The sequence below is a fragment of the Tachyglossus aculeatus genome, chromosome 2 (assembly GCF_015852505.1).
Source record: "Tachyglossus aculeatus isolate mTacAcu1 chromosome 2, mTacAcu1.pri, whole genome shotgun sequence".
Taxonomy (NCBI): Eukaryota; Metazoa; Chordata; class Mammalia; order Monotremata; family Tachyglossidae; genus Tachyglossus; species Tachyglossus aculeatus.
In genome coordinates, this window is record NC_052067.1 from 89,722,823 (window position 1) to 89,743,963 (window position 21,141).

The following is a 21,141-nucleotide window of genomic DNA, read 5'->3' on the forward strand; positions in this document are numbered from 1 at the left end:
CAGTTGGTAGACACCATCCCTGCCTTCAAGGAGTTTACAATCCAGTGGGGAGAAGAGTGAAGGAATTATGGAGGCACCCCGTTACATGGCTGTTTCACCCTCCTCTCACAGACTCAGTCATTCCATCAGTGGTATTTATTGGGTGCTTACTGTGTTTGGAGCACTCTACTGCGTGCATGGGAGAGTCCTCATTGTCCTCTCCCCTTCCACCCCCAATATTCCCTGTGTCTCAAAGGAAAGTGAGAAATATCATCTTCAGCTCATCTTTTTTTTTCTTACTGTACATGACTGCCCATGTTGCGTTATTGAGCTGTGCTAAAAGCAAGTGTCGAAGGCACTTCCCCAGCACGATATTGACGTTAGCTTGGTTTCGATTTCCTTTTGAAGCCTTTCCCTTGTCTTTTCCAGAGAGGCTACAACGAAATTCGTGAAGTGAAACAGTTCCATTTCACCGGCTGGCCGGATCACGGAGTGCCATATCACGCCACTGGGCTCCTGTCGTTCATTCGCCGGGTGAAGCTCTCTAACCCACCAAGTGCTGGACCAATTGTTGTACACTGCAGGTGTGTGTGTGTGTGTGTGTGTGTGTGTGTGTGTGTGTGTGTGTGTGAGGGGCGAAAAGGGGCTCGGTTATCCAGGAAATGATTCTCTTGCAGTTTTAAGATTTGGGCTCATGGACATGAAAACCTTTGCGTTTTCTTAGAATGTTTCTACAACTGCTATTTTATTTGAGTTGAAGTTAAGAGTGTGTTGAAGGGATGTTTAGTTTTTCAGTAGGGTATAAAATGATCATCCAGTGGCTCATTATTTTGCTGAGAGCAGAGCCAACATTCAGTGTCAATGACTGAGTTGTTTCCCGGTGAGTTTTGCCAGCCCCACATCATAGAAGGCAGTTTGTTGAAACGGAGATTTCTTGTCAAATCCAGTAAATCCACAATAGAACCAGCCTTCTGAAGTGAATCCAGGGTTGGTAAATGGCTCAAGTTTCAGGGAATTTGTATACAAAAAATAATGGAGGATCCTAAAGGTTATCATCTTATTGTGATCTAGCTGATTTAATGCCAAATAGAGAAATGTGAACAGCTGTGTGCTTTCTGCTGATTGCACATAACATAACATGGGTTCTAATCCTGGCTCTGCCACTTGTCTGCCACGTGACCTCGGGCAAGTCACCTCATTGCTCTGTGCCTCAGTTACCTTATCTGTAAAATGGGGATTAAGACAGTGAGTGTCATGTGGGACAGGGACTGTGTCCAACCTGGCAAATTTGTAGCTACCCCAGTGCTTAGTACAGTGCCTGGCACATAGTAAGCACTTAACAAATGTCATTAAAAAAAATAACAAGCACCAAACCTCTCTTTCAGTGACATAAGACACATTCTAGGTCCTTGCTTTGAGGAGACAGTAGAAGCAGTGTGGCTTAGTGGAAAGAGCACGGGCTTGGAAGTCAGAGGTCATGGGTTCTAATCCCGGCTCCACCACTTGTCAGCTGTGTGACTTTGGGCAAGTTACTTAACTTCTGTGTGCCTCAGTTACCTCATCTGTAAAATGGGGATTAAGACTGTGAGCCCCATGTGATTACCCTGTAACTCCCCTAGTCCTTAGAACAGTGCTTGGCATATAGTAAATGCTTAATAAAATACCAGAAAAGCTACCCACTCTAAGGATCTGTCTCACAGTCAACGAAGTCTTTTTCCACTACACATCATTTATAGCACATGATAAATGTACCAATAAAATACCAAGACATGTACCAATGTCTTACCATGCACACAACTTAATTACTATTCAAATGACTACACAGTGGAAAAACAAAGATGAGAATGAAGTAAGAAAGAAGCCATTCCGGTATAAGTCAAGCAGTCTTATATTCTCTCCCATTACATTCCAATTGCAAACCCTAGAAATGGCAAGAAAATGAGGCATGGGAAAGTTCTAGAGCTGAATTGCTCTGTGGAGTGAATTTCCCTATTAAATGACTGAGTTAAAATATGAATGACAACTGGTAATGATTATATGTGGACATTACCAATTAATCATATTTATTGAGCATTTAGTGGATCCAGAGTACCGTACTAAGCTCTTGGGAGAATACACAGTAACAGTACTGGAAGACAACATTCCCTGCCCAAAGTAGATTTATTGGGAAGGGTGAAACATTTAGACAACATAACCATATGACAAAGCACACCTTCTTCTCTTTTCTTCCTTCTGGGTAGGGATGATTTTTCAAGGACTGGAGATATATTCACTCGTTTGGCTGTAATCTTTCCAATAGGCCTATTAAAGGGCCAGTTACAGATGTTAATCACATGGCTTTCTTACTGTTTACTGACTTTAACCGCACAGTGGTTAAAGCCAACAAACACTCCTAAGAGTCTCTGGGAGCCATTTTGTTAAGCAGCAACACTTTGCTTACAAGATACAGAATATACCACTTCCTTCTGAAAAATGTGTCAGTTATCCTGGTTACAGACTTGAATTGCTTGATTTTCAAATGTTTTTCAACTTGGGAAATCCCCATCCTGACACCCAAGCCGAAATGAAAGAGAAGGGAGAAAAGAAAAAAAAAAAGAAACATTTTATCTCGCTGCCACAGCTACTACCCAACTGAGCTCTTGTATTTCCAATGTCTGTCTCAATGTTTCAGCAGTCAATCATATTTACTTAGCGCTTCCTCTGAGAAGAGCACTGTGGAGAAGCAGCATGGCTCAGTGGAAAGAGCACAGGCTTTGGAGTCGGAGGTCATGGGTTCAAACCCGGATCCGCCACTTGTCAGTTGTGTGACTTCGAGCAAGTCACTTAACTTCTCTGTGCCTCAGTTACCTCATCTGTAAAATGGGGATTAAGACTGTGAGCCGCACGTGGGACAACCAGATTACCTTGTATTCCCCCCGCCCCCCCCCCCCCGAGCGCTTAGAACAAACAGTGCTTTGCACGTGGTAAGCACTTAGTAAATGCCATTATCATTTATTATTATTTATTTATTTATTATACTTTACTTGGGAAAGTGCAGTATAACAGTAAATGGACACATTCCGTGACCACAATGAGTTTACAGTCTAGAGGGGGAGACAGACATTGACATAAATAGATACCACCCTCTATGCATAAATAAATGGCACCCTCTATGCAGATTTAGCCAGGAGGGAGAACTATGCAGTGAGTGAACCCAGAAGGTGCAGTTAGGTCAGCTCTCCCCAGTTAAAAAAATTCCAATTGACCCTCATTACCTTTAGTAACCTGCAGCCCTAATCCCTGGAACCTCTTTGGAGCCATGTCCTCGTCCTTGTCCTCCTTCTCCTTGTCCTCCTCCTCCTCCTCTTTCTCCTCCTCCTCCTCCTCCTCCTCCTCCTCCTCGTCCTCCTTCTCTTCTTCATTCTAGAGCTCTCAACTCCCGGACTGAAGGGCCCTGGACTATAAATAGTTGGTCCAAGTTTCAGATGCTACTGAATTGGATAATCTAGCTACCTATTGGTTTTGACTAAAACCTATGCTGTACCATTTTATTGGTGACTGGATCATGTGTCTATTTCTTTCCCTTAGGTAAAGTATTGATTTGCATTTATAAAGTCCTGTGAGGCAAGTGTCCTAGAGTACTCAGGGTTCATTGCTTTTCATAAGTGGAGGAATTCTGCCAACAGGTCCAAGATTAGCATTCCCTTTTTGTTAGGGTTCTTTGAACCCCAATTTAGGGAATTTAGGAGATAGATTTTTGGGGTGATGATCTTAGTTGGTAATGTTGGTGATCCCCTCCCCTTAGTTTCTACCCCCTGCTCACACACACACACCTTGTGTGTGTGTCACATAATGAGTGCGAGAGTGTCTGGTAACACATTTTGCTCAAGGATGAGAGATCTGCAATTATCCATGAGCAGTGAGCAAAACTGGGGTCAAGACACTGGCTTTTGATGAGAGTAATACCTCAGAGAGGGTAGAGCAGTTTTCATGTCAGCCATTTGGTTTACATGTCTCCCTTTTCCTAGGCATACACCAAAATGAAAGGCCATCTTCCTAAAACAACTAGTCAGTTCATCATCATCATCATCAATCATATTTATTGAGCGCTTACTGTCTGCAGAGCACTGTACTAAGCGCTTGGGAAGTACAAGTTGGCAACATATAGAGACAGTCCCTACCCAATAGTGGGCTCACAGTCTAAAAGGGGGAGACAGAGAACAAAACCAAACATACTAACAAAATAAAATAAATAGAATAGATATGTACAAGAAAAATAAATAAATAAATAAATAGAGTAATAGATATGTACAAACATATATACATATATACAGGTGCTGTTCCCTTCCCCAATTATGGGGAAGGGAAGGAGGTAAGATGGGGGGGATGGAGAGGGGGACAAGGGGGAGAGGAAGGAAGGGGCTCAGTCTGGGAAGGCCTCCTGGAGGAGGTGAGCTCTCAGTAGGGCATTGAAGGGAGGAAGAGAGCTAGCTGGGCGGATGGGCAGTGGGAGGGCATTCCAGGCCCGGGGGATGACATGGGCCTGGGGTCGATGGCGGGACAGGCGAGAATGAGGTACGGTGAAGAGATTAGCAGCAGAGGAGCGGAGGGTGCGGGGTGGGCTGTATAAGGAGAGAAGGGAGGTGAGGTAGGAGGGGGCAAGGTGATGGACAGCCTTGAAGTCCAGGGTGAGGAGTTTCTGCCTGATGCGCAGATTGATTGGTAGCCACTGGAGATTTTTGAGGAGGGGAGTAACATGCCCAGCGCGTTTCTGGACAAAGACAATCCGTGCAGCAGCATGAAGTATGGATTGAAGTGGGGAGAGACACGAGGATGGGAGATCAGAGAGAAGGCTGATGCAGTAGTCCAGACGGGATAGGATGAGAGCTTGAATGAGCAGGGTAGCGGTATGGATGGAGAGGAAAGGGCGGATCTTGGCAATGTTGCGGAGCTGAGACTGGCAGGTTTTGGTGACGGCTTGGAAGTGAGGGGTGAATGAGAGAGCGGAGTCGAGGATAACACCAAGGTTGCGGGCTTGTGAGATGGGAAGGATGGTAGTGTCGTCAACAGTTCTTTGTGATTTCTCCTGGGGACCACCATCCTGTGGACTTCCCTTCCCCCTCCCCCTCCCCCCCAGAAACCTCAATCCCATTTTATCCCAAACTTGTTCCTGGCCCATATGAACCCCTGAAAGCAGATCCCCATCCTGAATTCACCCACCACCAGAGGCAAACATCCTGAAGATCTTCAGCAGCATGGCCAATGATTATCTTGCAAGTTCTTTCAAGTATTTGAGGAATGCCTTAGGGGACAGTCTCCCCATTCTCCTCCACCATAGTGCAAAGGTCAGGGAAGAGCAATTTGTATTTTATAATAACAAAGTCCAGTGGCATTTAAGATGGTGTTGATGGATGTTTTTCCCAGTTGTTAACATTCTACTAAATTGGTCAGTTCTGGTAGATTACCTGAATGAATGCATTTTGGAGAACTCGCTAAATGTGTTTCCTTAACTCTTAGTGCCGGTGCCGGCCGAACTGGCTGTTACATTGTGATCGACATCATGCTGGACATGGCAGAAAGAGAGGGAGTTGTAGACATTTACAACTGTGTCAAAGCACTACGATCTCGTCGTATCAACATGGTCCAGACAGAGGTAAGGTAGTATATGGTTAATGGTTCTCATGTCTCTCTACAGGCAGCAGAAAGAAGAAATACTTTATTATTAGAATGAAAATTAATGTTTCAAACACTATGAAAAATCTTTCAACAAAGTGGATATGTATAAAAAACAATGATGCTATCTCTCCATGCATTCTCTACCCTTGAAGAAGAAAACTTCTATTTTTTTTATTCTTTAATGTCCTCTTTCCTTCTTTTCTAGGAGCAATACATTTTTATTCACGATGCTATCTTGGAAGCTTGCTTATGTGGAGAAACTGCCATTCCTGTCTGCGAATTCAAAGCTACATATTTTGATATGATTAGAATAGACTCTCAGACTAACTCATCACACCTTAAAGATGAATTTCAGGTATTTACAGTTTTCAGTGTTTTTTTTTCTTCTAGGCCGCTCACAGCATTTGGCTTTGATGATGGAAGCATTATTTTAAGGAAGGGTCTTTCAAAGCAGATTCATAACCTTAATCCATCACCTGTTTCTTCTGAATCTATCACTTCTTCCTTTGATAGTTTTAGCAATCACAGTGGTGATAATGCAATGAATTTAAGTAATGCTTTTCTCCCATAGGGGTTCAAAGCACTTTCACACTTTTTATATTACCCCACAATATTCCTTGTGAAAGAGGGAGGGGCAGGTGTTAGTTCCTGTGATGTATGGGAAAACCAAGAATACTGAAGTTAGCTTATGTCCAGAAAGGCCCTGACACTTGTGCGTCTTGACATCAAGCCTCCAGGAGTCCATTTCCCATTTCCTTAGACCACAGGCTGTCTTGAAAATATGAATAATAGTAATAGTTGTGGTATTAGTTAAGCGCTTACTATCAATCAATCGTATTTATTGAGCACTATGTGCATAACACTGCATTAAGCGCTTGGGAGAATAGAATATAACAAAGGTGGTAGCCATGTTCCCTGCCCACACGTGCCAAGCATTGTACTAAACACTAAGGAAGACACAAGATAATCATGTAAGACATAGTGCCAGTTCCAAATGGGATTCTCAGTCTAAGGAGGAGGTAATCAATCCCCATCTTACAGATGAGGAAAGTAAGGCACAAGAAAGTCAAGTGATTTGCCCAAGTTCACACAGCGGGCAAGTGACGGAGCCTGGATTAGAAAGCAGGTCCTCTGACGTCCAGATCCATGCTCTTTCCACTAGTCTGTAATGCCCTCTGAGGGCTGTAGTTACAAGCGACTGCTAACTTTGGGTAAAATAACCCCAAATCACCAGGTGCATCCTGCATCTTGAGCGAGCACAGCACAGTGTCTGTCGCTCTGTTCCATATATGCCGTTCTTCTTGCACCTGAGGTCCTGAAGGAGTAGGAAGATGGGACACCATGAGCTCTCTCTCCACATTTTGCACCTCATTAATCTTGTCTAGATACACTCTCAAGCCTGGATCATGGAGTGGTTTTCCCTACATTTCTGTTTTTCACAGGGGAAAAGAAAATGGGGGAATTTCCCCAAATTGCCCAGAGCAGAATTCCATCCTGACACATTTTCTCCTTTCTCTTTAGACCTTGAATTCGGTCACCCCTCGCCTCCAAGCAGAAGACTGCAGTATAGCCTGCCTTCCAAGGAACCATGACAAGAACCGTTTCATGGATATGCTGCCTCCTGACAGATGCCTACCCTTCTTAATTACTATTGATGGAGAAAGCAGCAACTACATCAATGCTGCACTTATGGATGTAAGAATCCATCTCCTCTGTTAACATGATGCGCTTGCAAGGAGGCATTCTGGGAAACAACACTTGCTTCTTTTCTTTGGCAGTGCAGTTGTAGAAGAAAGGAATTTTTAATGGCTATAAATCTCTTTACCTTGGAAAATCTTTTGGGATCCCACTAAGAATTTGTTTGGGCATGGGCCATAATGTTTTATGGATTGACTGTGAAATATTTTACTCCCTGCATCAGATATCTGCCTGTGGATTTGTTTAATAATAATACTCAGGGCATTTATTAAGTGCTTGCTATGTGCTAAACACTTTTTTAAGTGCTAGGGTCGCACATAGGGCTCAAGGGCTAAGTAGGAGGAAAGAACAGGTATTGCATCCCCATTTTGCAGATGAAGGAACTGAGGCTCAGGGAAGTTAAGTGACTCGCTTAAGGTCACAAAACAAGTACATGGTGGAAGCAGTATTAGAACCCAGTGTTTTGGGTTTTTTTGTCTGGTATTTGCTAAGCACTTACTATATGTCAAACACTGTTCTCAGTACTGGGGTAGATACAAGTTAATTAGGTTGTACACAGTCCCTGTCCTGCATAGGGCTTACAGCCTAAGAAGGAGGGAGAACAGGAGAACTGAGGCACAGAGAAGTTAAGTGACTTGCCCAAGGTCACCAGCAAGCAGCTGAAAGAGCTGGGATTAGAAAAAACCCAGGTTTTATGATTCTTAGGATTATGCTCTTTCTACTAGCTTCTCTAACTAATTTTAAATGGGCTGATTTTTAGGTAGAGATGAAAATTACTTTTAGGGCAGGTAAGAATTTGTGACTAGAATATATAATGCTGTCATTTTAGCTGTAAAAGTTAAGTTTCTTTCTCTGTCAACTGATGGGTCATTCTGGACAGACAGCATGGCTAGCTCTTCTTTTTGTAATGAACAAAGACCGTTTTTAAATCCCTTCAGATGACTCTGTCACTACCCAGGCCTTTACTGGGAATGAGACAGCGTGACCTCACAGGAGGATAGCATGGGAGACAGAAGTGAGTTGATCAAGTGTTTAGAACAGTGCTTTGCACATAGAAAGTGCTTAACAAATGCCAATATTGTTATTGTTACAAGTGTTGCTATAGATTTGTTTTTTTCACACACATAACCACCATGTAATTGAATCTGGGTCTGGCCCCTCATTTTTGGGTCCTGCAATAAATCTATTCGGTTAACTAGTACCCAGTGAGATCACCGAAGGAATTCCATTCATTCATTCATTCATTCATTCAATCGTATTTATTGAGCACTTACTGTGTGCAGAGGGCAGTCAGCAGTGTGGGAGAACTTGTTATGGTATTCATCCCTTAACTGTTTTTTCAGTCCTTCTTTCTCCCAGCTGTGTTTTAGGGCTTTTTTTTCTCCCAGTGGTATATGTTAAGTGCTTACTATGTGCCAGACACTGCAATAAACACTGGGGTAGATACAAGATAATCGGGTTGAACAGCACTTGTTCCACATGGGGCTCACAGCTTTAATCCCATTTTACAGATGAGGTAACTGCGACACAGAGAAGTTTAGTAACTTTCCCAAGGCCACATAGAAGACATGTGACAGACCTGGGATTAGAACCTAGGTCCTCTGACTCTCAGGCCTGTGCTCTTTTCACTTGGCCATGCTGCTTCACTGCTTTCATTAGTGTGAGGAGAATGAAGTACTTATTTTAGGACAGTATCAATATTCTCTGTCTGCATTTACAAGTGGCTAGTTATTTAAATCATTTACACCTTTTAAATTCATTCATTCATTCATATTTATTGAGCGCTTACTGTGTGCAGAGCACTGTACTAAGAGCTTGGGAAGTACAAGTTGGCAACATTTAGAGATGGTCCCTACCCAACAGCAGGCTCACAGTCTAGAAGAATGAGTTCTAGAGAACTATCCAAGTCCACAGAGAAGGCTTTCACTTCTTCTTTCTTAATCAATAAATCATGTACTGAGGGCTTACTATATGCAGGGCATTGTACCAAGTGTTTGGGAAAGTATAGTACAACAGAATTGGCCAAAACATTCCCAGCCCATAATGAGCTTACAGTCTAGAGGGGGAGACAGATATTAATATGAATAAATAATTTATAATATATAAGTTAAAGATATGTACATAAGGTCTGTGTGGTTGGGGGTGGGAAGAATATCAAAAGTCCAAAGGTCACAGATGCAAGAGCATAGATGGTACCGTTACCCCTAAGAATCTGGGTCCAGATTTTCCATTTTTGTTTCAGACCAAAGAAGAGGCAAATTCAAGTCTTCCACCTCGAGAGTTTCTTTAAAAAGCTTTTATTTTAATGGACTACAGTAGACCTGGCCTGAAATGTTCTCTGGCATAAGTGGTAGTCTTGAGGAAACCGTATATGTTGCTATTGTGTTGTACTGAAGTATGTTGTGTCTATTCATAATAGTTATCATGTTTTCTCCATTCTAATGTGTCGCTGTCCACCCTGTTTCTTTGCAGAGCTACAGACAACCAGCTGCTTTCATTGTCACGCAATATCCTTTGCCAAACACTGTGAAAGATTTCTGGAGATTAGTGTATGATTATGGCTGTACTTCCATCGTGATGTTAAATGAAGTCGACTTGACTCAGGTTAATATTTATGTGTGTTTTTCATTTGCTGCTTTAAAAAAAATGCTTTAAAAATAGCCATGGAATTCTACTTTTCTCTGTATGCTCCCTACGTTTCAAAGTACCAAATTCCCACCTCCTCTCTCTTTCCCGATACTCCTCATTTAGGGCTGTCCCCAGTATTGGCCCGAAGAAGGAACACTACGATATGGGCCTATTCAAGTGGAATGTATGTCCTGTGCAATGGATTGTGATGTCATCAACAGAATCTTTAGGATATGCAATCTAACAAGAGTAAGTGTCTGATTATTCTAATGGAGCTGCTCCAGAATCAAAGTTCAGATGACATTGGCTCTGTAGAGTTACCAGTAATTCTTCACAGAATGTGATATATTCAGTTCCAAAAGCAATAATCATTCTGTGCATTAGTGTAAGAACGCCAGATGCATTTTACAAATAGAAATACTGACAGCTGAAAGGAAATGTGTCTAATGTTATCTTGTTATTCCTGGAGAGCCTGTTCAAATTTGCTTTAACCCTCTTGAGTTTGATGGTCTCGGCCTGTTTCCTAAACTGCTTTGCTGTGCCGGGAACAACTCCCCATTTGTTTATGATTGACACTCAGCTCCTAAGTGGTTTTCTGTTCAAAAATCAGAAGGTGGTGGTGTTAGGATTCAAGGGTATTGCAGGAAATAGGTCCCATCAGATGCTCTTGTGAATTCCATTCCATAATTAGAGAAGTTGCGTGCCCTTGTGGAATTAGCACGGGCCTAGAAATAAGTGGACCTGGGTTCTAATCCCTGCTTCACCCTTTGCCTGCTCTGTGATCTTGGACAATCACTTAACCTTCTCTGTGCCTCAGTTTCCTCAACTGTAAAATGGGTATTCAACCTGTTCTCTATCTCCTTAGATTGTGAGTCCTGTGTGGGAAAGGGATGGTACATGACCTAATTATCTGGTGCCTATCCCAGTGTTTAATGCAGTGCTTAACATATATTAAGCACTTAGCCAATACTCCAGTTATTATTATTTTCTTTATTATTATCATCATCATCATCTCTGTCTTTGAGTAAGAAATCAAAACTTGAGTTTCTTTGGGATTGGGAAGACAGAGGGATTGATTGGCGAAGGCCTCTAGGAAGAGGTGGCTTTTTAGAAGGTCTTTGAAGGACGATAGGTAAACGGTGTGACAAAGTCAAGTGGGGTGGAACAGGATGTTCAGGAAGGGAGACGGAGGTAGCGAAGTCAGAGAGGGAACAGAGAGGCTAAGAATTTGCCATTTTAGAGTTCTTAGTTCTTGAGCTTTAGAGTTTCTTTTCTTAAACTGCTTAAGCCTGTTCTGGAAAATAGTGAAAGGAAAGCCATCTAAAGGGGCTTAAATTTGTGTAGGAAAAAAATCAGCACTTCTGAATGATTTCATGGAAGTGTAATGTGGTCAAGAGTCAGGAGACCTAGGTTCTAGTCCCAGTTCTGCCACTTTTTTTAAATAGGGTATTTTTTAAAGCACTTACTATGTGTCAAACACTGTTCTAAGCACTGGGATAAGTACAAGTTAGGTACAAGTTAATTAGATCAAACATAGGCCCCGTCACTTGGGGCTCATAGTCTATGTAAGGGCTTAAAGACTAAGTTGAGGGAACTGAGGCATAGAAAAGTTAAATGACTTGCCCAAGGTCACATAGCTACATAGAAAGCAGTTGTCAAAGTCAGGATTAGGACCCAGGTGCTCTGATGCCTAGGCCCGTGCTCTTTTCACTAGGCCATACTGCTTCTCTGTGTTAGCACAGCCAGTCTGTCTCCCCCTTCTAGACTGTGAGCCCACTGTTGGGTAGGGACTGTCTCCATATGTTGCCAACTTGTACTTCCCAAGTGCTTAGTACAGTGCTCTACACACAGTAAGCTCTTAATAAATATGATTGAATGAATGAATGAATTAATCTCTGTGCCTCAGTTTTCTCATCTATAAAATAGGAATAACGATACATGCCTATCCCTATCTCACAAGGTGAAATGAGGTAAATGATGTAAGCCTTTTTTTTTAAAAAAAAAAAGAGCTGTACTAATGCAGGACATCCTTATTATCTTCATCCATTCTTAAGAAGAAACAACATTTTAAAATAAATAGATAATTATCAGTTGGTAGACCTTGAACATAGGTCACTGACTATGACATGACGTAAAAGTATTTTGGAAAATGAATGCCATATTAGTACAAGGCAATTTTATTATAAAAGTTTTTAAAGAGAAACAACAATTTTTCATAGAGCATCAACTGTATTGAGGGCAGCTATTGAGAGCTCAATGTTTGTAGAACATTTGAGGAACATACAAAAGACATAAAAGACATGTTCCCAACCCTTAACCACCTACCTGTCGTTTATTTTAGAATCTGTCTCCCAGGGACCATATATAATGATAGCACTGTACTCTCCCTAGGTCTTAGTGCTTAATTGGAGCTAAGCAGAAAACTATATGAGAATTGAGGTGACTGATGATATGGCATGATTGGGAAGGCAGAGGGATTGATCGGGGAAGGGCTCTAGGAAGAGGTGGCTTTTTAGAAGTTCTTTGAAGGACGATAAGTACACCATTTGGCTAAGTCAAGTAGGGTGGGACAGGATGTTCAGGAAGGGAGACAGAGGTAGTGAAGTCAGAGAGGGAGCAGAGAGGCTAAGAATTTGCCTTACAGAGTTCTCAGAGACGATGATGCTTCCGACCTGCTGCTTCTGAAATTGTCCCTTTTGTCAGCAAAATATTTTCAAAACCATTGATTAGCTTGACATAGCGGATAAGCACAAGACTGGGATTTAGGAGATACGGGTTCTAATCCTTCCTCCTCTGCTTGTTTGTTGGGTGACTTTGGGCAAGTCACTTAGCTCTGTGCCTTAATCTCTTCATATGTAAACTAGAGATTGAATATCTCCCCTTTAAAGTGTAAACCCCGGGTGTGGGTCATTCATTCATTCATTCCCTCTTCATTTTCATTCATTCATTCATTCAGCTGTATTTATTGAGCATTTACTATGTGCAGAGCAATATACTAAGCGCTTGGGAAGTACAAGTTGGCAACGTATAGAGACGGTCCCTACCCAACAGCCGGCTCACAGTCTAGAAGGAGAAGACAGACAACAAAACAAAACAAAACATATTAACAACATAAAATAAATAGAATAGTAAATGTGTACAAGTAAAATAGAGAAATATGTACAAACATATATATAGATGCTGTGGGGAGGGGAAGGAGGTAAGGCTGGGGGAGGGAGAGGTGGAGGAGGGGCAGAGGAAGGAGGGGGCTCAGTCTGGGAAGGCCTCCTGGAGGATGTGAGCTCTCAGTAGGGCTTTGAAGGGAGGAAGAGAGCTAGCTTGGCAGATATGCAGAGGGAGGGCATTCCAGGCCAGGGGGAGAATGTGGGCCGGGGTCGACGGCGGGACAGGCGAGAACGAGGCACAGTGAGGAGGTTAGCGGCAGAGGAGAGGAGGGTGCAGGCTGGGCTGGAGAAGGAAAGAAGGGAGGTGAGGTAGGAGGGGGTGAGGTGATGGAGAGCCTTGAAGCCGAGAGTGAGGAGTTTTTGCCTGATGCGTAGGTTGATTAGTAGCCACTGGAGATTTGTGAGGAGGGGAGAAACATGCCCAGAGCGTTTCTGCACAAAGATGATCCGGGCAGTAGAGTGAAGTATAGATTGAAGTGGGGAGAGACAGGAGGATGGGAGATCAGAGATGAGGCTGTTGCAGTAATCCAGTTGGGATAGGATAAGAGATTGAACCAGCAGGGTAGCAGTATGGATGGAGAGTAAAGGGCAGATCTTGTCGATGTTGCGGAGGTTAGACCGGCAGGTTTTGGTGTTGGATTAGATGTGGGGGGGAACGAGAGAGCAGAGTCGAGGATGACACCAAGGTTGCGGGCTTGTGAGACGGGAAGAATGGTAGTGCCATCAACAGTGATGGGAAAGTCAGGGAGAGGGCACGGTTTGGGAGGGAAGATAAGGAGTTCAGTCTTGGACATATTGAGTTTTAGATGGCGGACAGACATCCCGATGGAGATGTCTTGAAGGCAGAAGGAGACATGAGCCTGAAGGGAGGGAGAGAGAGCAGGGGCAGAGATGTAGATTTGGGTGTCATCAGCGTAGAGATGATAGTTGAAGCCCTGGGAGCGAATGAGTTCACCATGGGAGTGAGTGTAGATATAGAACAGAAGGGGACCAAGAACTGACCCTTGAGGAACCCCTACAGTAAGGGGATGGGAGGGGGAGGAGGAGCCCGCAAAAGAGACTGAGAATGAACAGCTGGAGAGATAAGAGGAGAAGCAGGAGAGGACAGTGTCTGTGAAGCCAAGGTTGGATAGCGTGTTGAGGAGAAGGGGGTGGTCCACGGTGTCGAAGGCAGCTGAGAGGTCGAGGAGGATTAGGATAGAGTAGGAGCCATTGGATTTGGCAAGCAGGAGGTCATTGGTGACCTTTGAGAGGGCAGTTTCGGTGGAATGTAGGGGATGGAAGCCAGATTGGAGGGGGTCGAGGAGAGAGTTGGCATTGAGGAATTCGAGGCAGCGCGTGTAGATGACTCGTTCAAGGAGTTTGGAAAGGAATGGTAGCAGGGAGATAGGGTGATAACTAGAAGGGGAGGTGGGGTCAAGAGAAGGTTTTTTTAGGATGGGAGAGACGTGGACATGTTTGAAGGCAGAGGGGAAGGAACCAGTGGAGAGTGAGCAGTTGAAAATGGAAGTTAAGGAGGGGAGGAGGGACAGAGCGAGATATTTCATGAGATGAGAGGGAATGGGGTCAGAAGCACAGGTGGCTGGAGTAGCACTTGAGAGGAGGGAGGAGATCTCATCTGAGGATACTGCTGGGAAGGATGGGAGAGTAGCGGAGAGGGTTGAGAGCCGGGGTGTTGGAGAAGGAGTAGGAGTGACTTTGGGGAGCTCAGACCTGATAGATTTAATTTTATTAATGAAGTAGGAGGACAGATTGTTTGGGGTGAGGGAAGGAGGAGGGGGAGGAACAGGGGGCCTGAGAAGGGAGTTAAATGTACGGAAGAGCTGACGGGGATGATGGGCATGGGTGTCAATAAGGGAGGAGAAATAGTTTTGTCTGGTAGAGGAGAGGGCAGAGCTAAGGCAGGAAAGGATAAACTTGAAGTGAACGAGGTTGGCATGGTATTTAGACTTTCGCCAGCAGTGTTCAGGAGCTCGAGCATAAGAGCGAAGGAGGTGGACAGTGGCAGTGATCCAGGGCTGAGGGTTAGTGGTACGAGAGCGGCGAAGGGAAAGGGGAGCAAGGGAGTTGAGCTGAGTAGAGAGGGTAGAGTTGAGAGCAGTAATCTGATCATCAAGATTGGGTAGAGAGGAACAGGAGGCGAGGTGGCGTGTGAGGCGCTCAGAAAGATGGATGGGGTTGAGAGAGCCGAGGTCCCTGTGAGGTAGTAATATAGATTTACAGGGGAGAAGAGTGTGAGTGAGGAGGCAGGTGAAAAGGTTATGATCAGAGAGAGGAATATCAGAGTTGGTGGGTGTGGAGATAGTGCAGCGGTAGGAGATGATGAGGTCGAGGGAGTGACAAAGTTGAGCATTTACTATGTGCAGAGCACTGTACTAAATGCTTGGGGGAGTACAATACAACAATGAACAGACACATTCCTAGCCTGCCTGCAATCTGATTATCTTAACTATCCCAGTGCTTAGCACATTGTTTAGCACCTAGTAATGCTTAAACTATTTTTATTATTATGACTACTAAGAGACTGCCTAGAGTACTGATCCTTCAACAAGTAAATGCAGTCATCTTCAGTGTGTGAAACAAAAGCCGTCAACTTGTAAAATATTTGAATTAAGCCTGATTATTTCTTCAAATCAGAGGGACAGTGTGCCAAAGTGTTTTTGCTGAGAAACTAGAGCTGGGCAACCAAGGAAGTGGAACACGTGCCCTTTTATCTATTGATAGGTATACAGAAGCAGTTCTGAGATTTTATTGCATTTACTATATTGGCAATGTTTGAAAATAACATTTTAAAAAGAACCCTAGCTATGTGGAATCTGGGGAACAGTCCCAGTTCATGAGAAATTTGAGTTTGTTTACTGGCTCATCCATTTAACCTGTCATTTGATGTCCACTTATTAAATCTGTGCCCAACTTTGTCCTGACACTGGCTTTTTTCGATTTTCATGATTATGACTCCCAACCCATTTCTGTGCTGTGTGTGCATGTTTGGCACATAAACAATACCTGTTCTTCTTCCTACTAAGACTGTGAGCCCCACGTGGGACAAGGACTGTGTCCGACCTGCTTTACTCATATCTCTCCCAGCGCTTAGAACAGTGCTGGACACATAGGAAATGCTAAACAAATACTAATCATAATAGCCTTTTTTGTAATAAAACAGGGGTAGAGTTTGCCCATCCACGGCACACTTGCCATAGTACTGTGACATCAAGAGATTTCATCTTTGATTCTTGGGGTTGATGGTCACCTTCTCTGTCTAATGAAACCTAATTCTGTTCTTGCCGTAGCCCCAGGAAGGGTACCTGATGGTGCAGCAGTTTCAGTATTTAGGATGGGCATCTCACCGAGAAGTTCCGGGCTCCAAAAGGTCATTCCTGAAACTGATTCTCCAGGTTGAAAAGTGGCAAGAGGAGTGTGAAGAAGGGGAAGGTCGGACCATCATCCATTGCCTGTGAGTATGATATCTTGGGCTGATCCTCCATAATGTCCAGTGCCGTGTTAAGCTTCTCCTGGTCTAGACTGTAAGCTCATTGTGGGCAGAGAATAGGTCTGTTATACTGTTCTGTTGTACTCTCTCTAGCCGTTAGTACAGGGCTCTGTGCACAGTAAATACTCATTGAATATGAGTATTTTCTGACTGACTGACTGGTCATCCCATTGACCTGCTTGATGCACTTTGTGTCAAACAACCTACATTTTGAATAGCTAGCCAAACAACCCACATTTTGGAAGAGCTAGCTGTTTGGTTCTTCATATCCTCCTCCCTGGTACTGTCAAAGAAGTAGCCTATAAAATATAGTGACTATCCTCTAAAACCAGAAGAGGTGTCCCCAAGAGTTTTCATTATTATCCAAACAGGCATTTGTGAACTATTTTTTCTGTGGGGGAGGGTGGTAAGGAACATGTCCCAGTTGTCCCTATTGTCCCTGGACAAATTCATTCATTCATTCAATCATATTTATTGAGCACTTACTGTGTACAGAGCACTGTACTAAGTACTTGGGAAGTACAAGTTGGCAACAAATGTATGTTCTTGGACATGTTCTTGGACAGAGAAGCAGCATGGCTTAGTGGAAAGAGGACAGGCTTGGGAGTCAGAGGTTCAAAACCCAGCTCCGCCACTTAGCCATGTGACTTTGGGCAAGTCACTTAACTTCTCTGTGTCTCAGTTACCTCATCTGTAAAATGGGGGTTAAGACTGTGAGCCCCATGTGGGACAACCTGATTACCTTATATGTGCCCTATAAGGTGCACACAGTAAGAACTCAATAAATCCGATTGAATGAATGAATGTGTGTAAATAAAAGTGAGTGTAAATTGTTAGTGTGAAATTGGCAGTACAAAGACCAGTTTTTGTGGAGGACTATTTCCCTGAGCACCGATCCTGGAGAATAGTTCTTATTCTCCAATAGTTACATTGCACCTTTTTAGGTGGGACCTTAAGGATTTAGTAGTTGTTGTAGTGTTTATTGAATGCTTATTATGTGCAAAGCACTGTACTAAGCCCTGGGAAAGAAATACATGGATGAGCTGTAGACACAATCCCTGGCCTCTATAGGCCTCACAATCTAAGAATGAGAGGAGGTGGGGGCATTGGGGTCAGACAAGTAAGGAAAAGTGAACAGAAACAGGAAAGACAACAAGGACTTCATCCATATATCATTAAAGGTATTTGTAGAAAAAGTCACTAGTTCAAATCTTGCATTATTACACACCCATTCCTGACCTACCTGATCTTTCAAGGCCTTTAAGTATCCATGAGGCTACCACAATTGTCTTCTAGAAGTCCAGCAAGCTTTCTCGATCTTATGGTTTTTTTTTTTCCAATTTAAAAGGAAAGAGGACAGGAAGAAAAGTTCATGTCCAGGGATTTTTTTTTTCTATGTCCACAGTGTGCTGCCATCATCAGAAGCAGCGTGGCTAGAAAAGCAGTGTGGCTCAATGGAAAGAGCATGGGCTTTGGAGTCAGAGGCCATGGGTTCAAATCCTGACTCCGCCAACTGTCAGCTGTGTGACTTTGGGCAAGTCACTTAACTTCTCTGGGCCTCAGTTGCCGCATCTGTAAAATGGGGATGAAGACTGTGAGCCCCCTGTGGGACAACCTGATTGCCTTGTAACCTCCCCAGTGCTTAGAACAGTGCTTTGCACATCGTAAGTGCTTAATAAATGCCATCATTATTATTATTATTATTGTGTAGAAGCTCCACTGGCCCCAATGGAGAAAACAGTATTTCCCAAAATCAATGGCAAGCAAACTAAAGGGCGACAATGTAAAATGATAATTTAATTGCTCCCTCTAACTTGGACTTCTTTTTCTTTCCGGACTCACAGGAAACCTTGTGGGGTGGGTTTCCCCAAAACACGCCTGTGTGATCTTGATGGGACTCTTCTTTTTTCCGTTTCAGAAATGGTGGCGGGAGGAGCGGAATGTTCTGTGCCATTGGCATCGTCGTGGAAATGGTGAAAAGACAAAACGTAGTGGATGTTTTCCACGCGGTCAAGACCTTACGGAACAGTAAACCCAATATGGTAGAAGCCCCGGTGAGTGAGTCAGGGTCTTGACTAGTTTGACTGGACACCTCCTCCTTTCCTTGCCCCATTCTCCTCCATATAGAGTCGGCCCGTGTTTAATCAAGGGTTTATCTGAATTTCTCTAGAGTCTCCCATATGTTCTCCATGGATTTGGGGGCAGGCATCCTCATTTCCAATGTTGAAGCTCATGACCTGAGTACAAATCCAGCTATTGGAGTGAAAAGAGACCTTTTTCCATTGAATACGAGGCTGAAGGGTCTAACTTGGTGTAATTTCATCAGATTGTTTTCTTGCCCTAAAAAGAAATTCTGTCCGGTCAATGTCATAAGATGACTTTATAACTGATCAAATCTCACTGAAAGAGAAGGGTCTGCAGTTGAGTCCTTTGCAATTTATTTCCTCAATTTTGTCTCTCTGCAGTCTTTGTTGTGGTGCAAAATGACAGCACAGGAAAGCATCCTCCTGGGTTGCATCAAGATCTCGGTCATCTTATATTTTCAAAGGAAAACCGAAGCATTTTGCTCAGCCTCCACAGTTCCCCTTAGCAAAGTGCATTTGTGATTTTAAAACTGGTTTCAGTTCCAGTCAGCAGCTCTCTGGTTCCTTTCAAGGCTTGTGTATCTGACTAGAAAGCCACACTGTTGCAGATTCCAGGTCACGGGCAGGGAACATGTCTACCAACTCTGTCGTACTGTACTCTTCCGGGTGCCTCAGTGCAGTGCTCTCTGCACAAGTAAGCGTTCAGTAAATACCATTGATTTGTAAATTGAGACCCTAAGCTGATTTATAGCCTGATAAGTTAGGAGACAAAAGCAGGGAAATGATACTAGGCAATTGTCACAATGTACATTTTCCTTGAATATTTATCTGTTGGAAGAAATTGAGCTAAGGAGATAGGGTGGAACTGATGTTGAACGATGCCTATTGTTTCCCCACCTAACCTCAATCAGCCAGTCAGTCGTATTTATTGATTCCTGTGTGTGGGACACTATTCTAACTGCCTGGGAGTGTACAGTATAACAGTAGACAGACACATTCCCTGCCCACAGTGAGCTTAAAGTATATGGGGGAGACATACATTAATATAAATAAATAAATTACAGACATTATCGTGAGTGCTGTGGGGCTGGGAGGGGGGATGAATAAAGGGAGAAAGTCAGGGTGATGCAGAAGGGAGTGGAAGAGGAAAGGAGGGCTTAGTCATCTAAGGCCTTTTGGAGGACATGTGCCTCCAACCCCAGCTGGTGCTACTACCCAGCCTTCCTCTTCCATTGACCATCTCTGGCTCTACCACTGACTCTAGGATGAAGACTCCATAAAACAAGCCCTACTCAGAGGCCTTTCCCCTGTAATGCCTGTGGGTTCATGACCTACTCATGATTTTGCCAAGGTCACAAAAATGTGTGCAGGCTAGTTGGTTTTTCTTTCTATGGCAGCCCTATCCAAGTAGGCACCGATGTTGGTGGGTCAAATTGTGTATGGATTCAGCAAGGAGGAGGGGGCCAGTCCCCCCTCTCAGCACAGTGCCGTCAATGGCTCCCATCAGACAGTTGAAATCATGATGATAAAGGCGGAAGGGGGTGTCCAGTCCCTGGCTTAGACTGACATCCTTCACAAACTCTCATTCTGCTGTGGGATTGGAAATGCCCCTTTCCAACCAGTACCTGCCTCTTGAAGCAGGGGAGAAAGCTGCCAGTTGTAGTCACATGCCCTGATGGTTTTGCATCGCCTCAATGCCTCATTTGCCTCTCCTCCAAGTATTTTGCTCGCCCATCTGAAGGACAGGGATTGAGTGTACCAACTCTAATGCACTGTACTCTTCTAACCACCCTGGACACAGTAAGCGCTAAGTAAATACTCTTGATTGATTGATAATTCACTCCCTTTTCTTTGCCTCTGTCCTTGATCTTCTTTAATAACAATAACAACTACTGTATGTGGTAAATGCTTACTGCATGCCAGAGCTGTACTGAGCACTTGGGTAGATACAAGATAATTATGTCTGTCCCACATGGAGCTCAAAGTCTAGGTGGAAGCGAGTAACAGGTATTGAATCCCCATTTAAAGATGAGTAAAATCAAGCACAGAGAAGTTAAGTGATTTGCCTAATGTCATACAGCAGAGCCGGGATTAGAGCCCAGGTTCCCTCCTAGGCCCATGCACTTTCCACTGGGCTACACTGTGGAAGGTTCCCAACCTGAGACCCTGCCCCAGGGTCCCTTGTAGAATTGTACTGCAGTTTGATGCTTAGATAACAAAGTGCACTGGTCCCCTGCAAAATAGCACTAAGTTCAGCCCTTATCTAGATGAATAGCAGCCTCAAACTGCCGTCCCAAGAGCCCTGGTACCCACATCCACTGTTGCTCTTCTTTGCCACCGCACCACATCTCCAAACAGATCCTTGCACATATGCACACTGTATACATCGGCAGAAGATGTATACACAGAAGTCTCTGTACTCTGGCCTAAGCCTTACCTTTAT

The 21,141-nt window shown here is 43.8% G+C and overlaps 1 protein-coding gene across 8 annotated transcripts in view; it reads left to right on the plus strand.

Annotated features, from left to right (window-relative positions):
* The window catches only part of PTPRK (protein tyrosine phosphatase receptor type K), a 703,591-nt gene that overhangs the window by 679,181 nt on the left and 3,269 nt on the right, over positions 1–21,141 (plus strand). For all 8 annotated transcript variants that reach the window (XM_038759705.1, XM_038759712.1, XM_038759671.1 and 5 more), the window contains 8 exons: positions 409–563; positions 5,476–5,611; positions 5,840–5,989; positions 7,156–7,329; positions 9,805–9,936; positions 10,084–10,209; positions 16,415–16,578; positions 18,533–18,668. In XM_038759705.1, the coding sequence (XP_038615633.1) occupies positions 409–563; positions 5,476–5,611; positions 5,840–5,989; positions 7,156–7,329; positions 9,805–9,936; positions 10,084–10,209; positions 16,415–16,578; positions 18,533–18,668 (1,173 nt within the window). The remainder of the gene's footprint in view (positions 1–408; positions 564–5,475; positions 5,612–5,839; positions 5,990–7,155; positions 7,330–9,804; positions 9,937–10,083; positions 10,210–16,414; positions 16,579–18,532; positions 18,669–21,141) is intronic.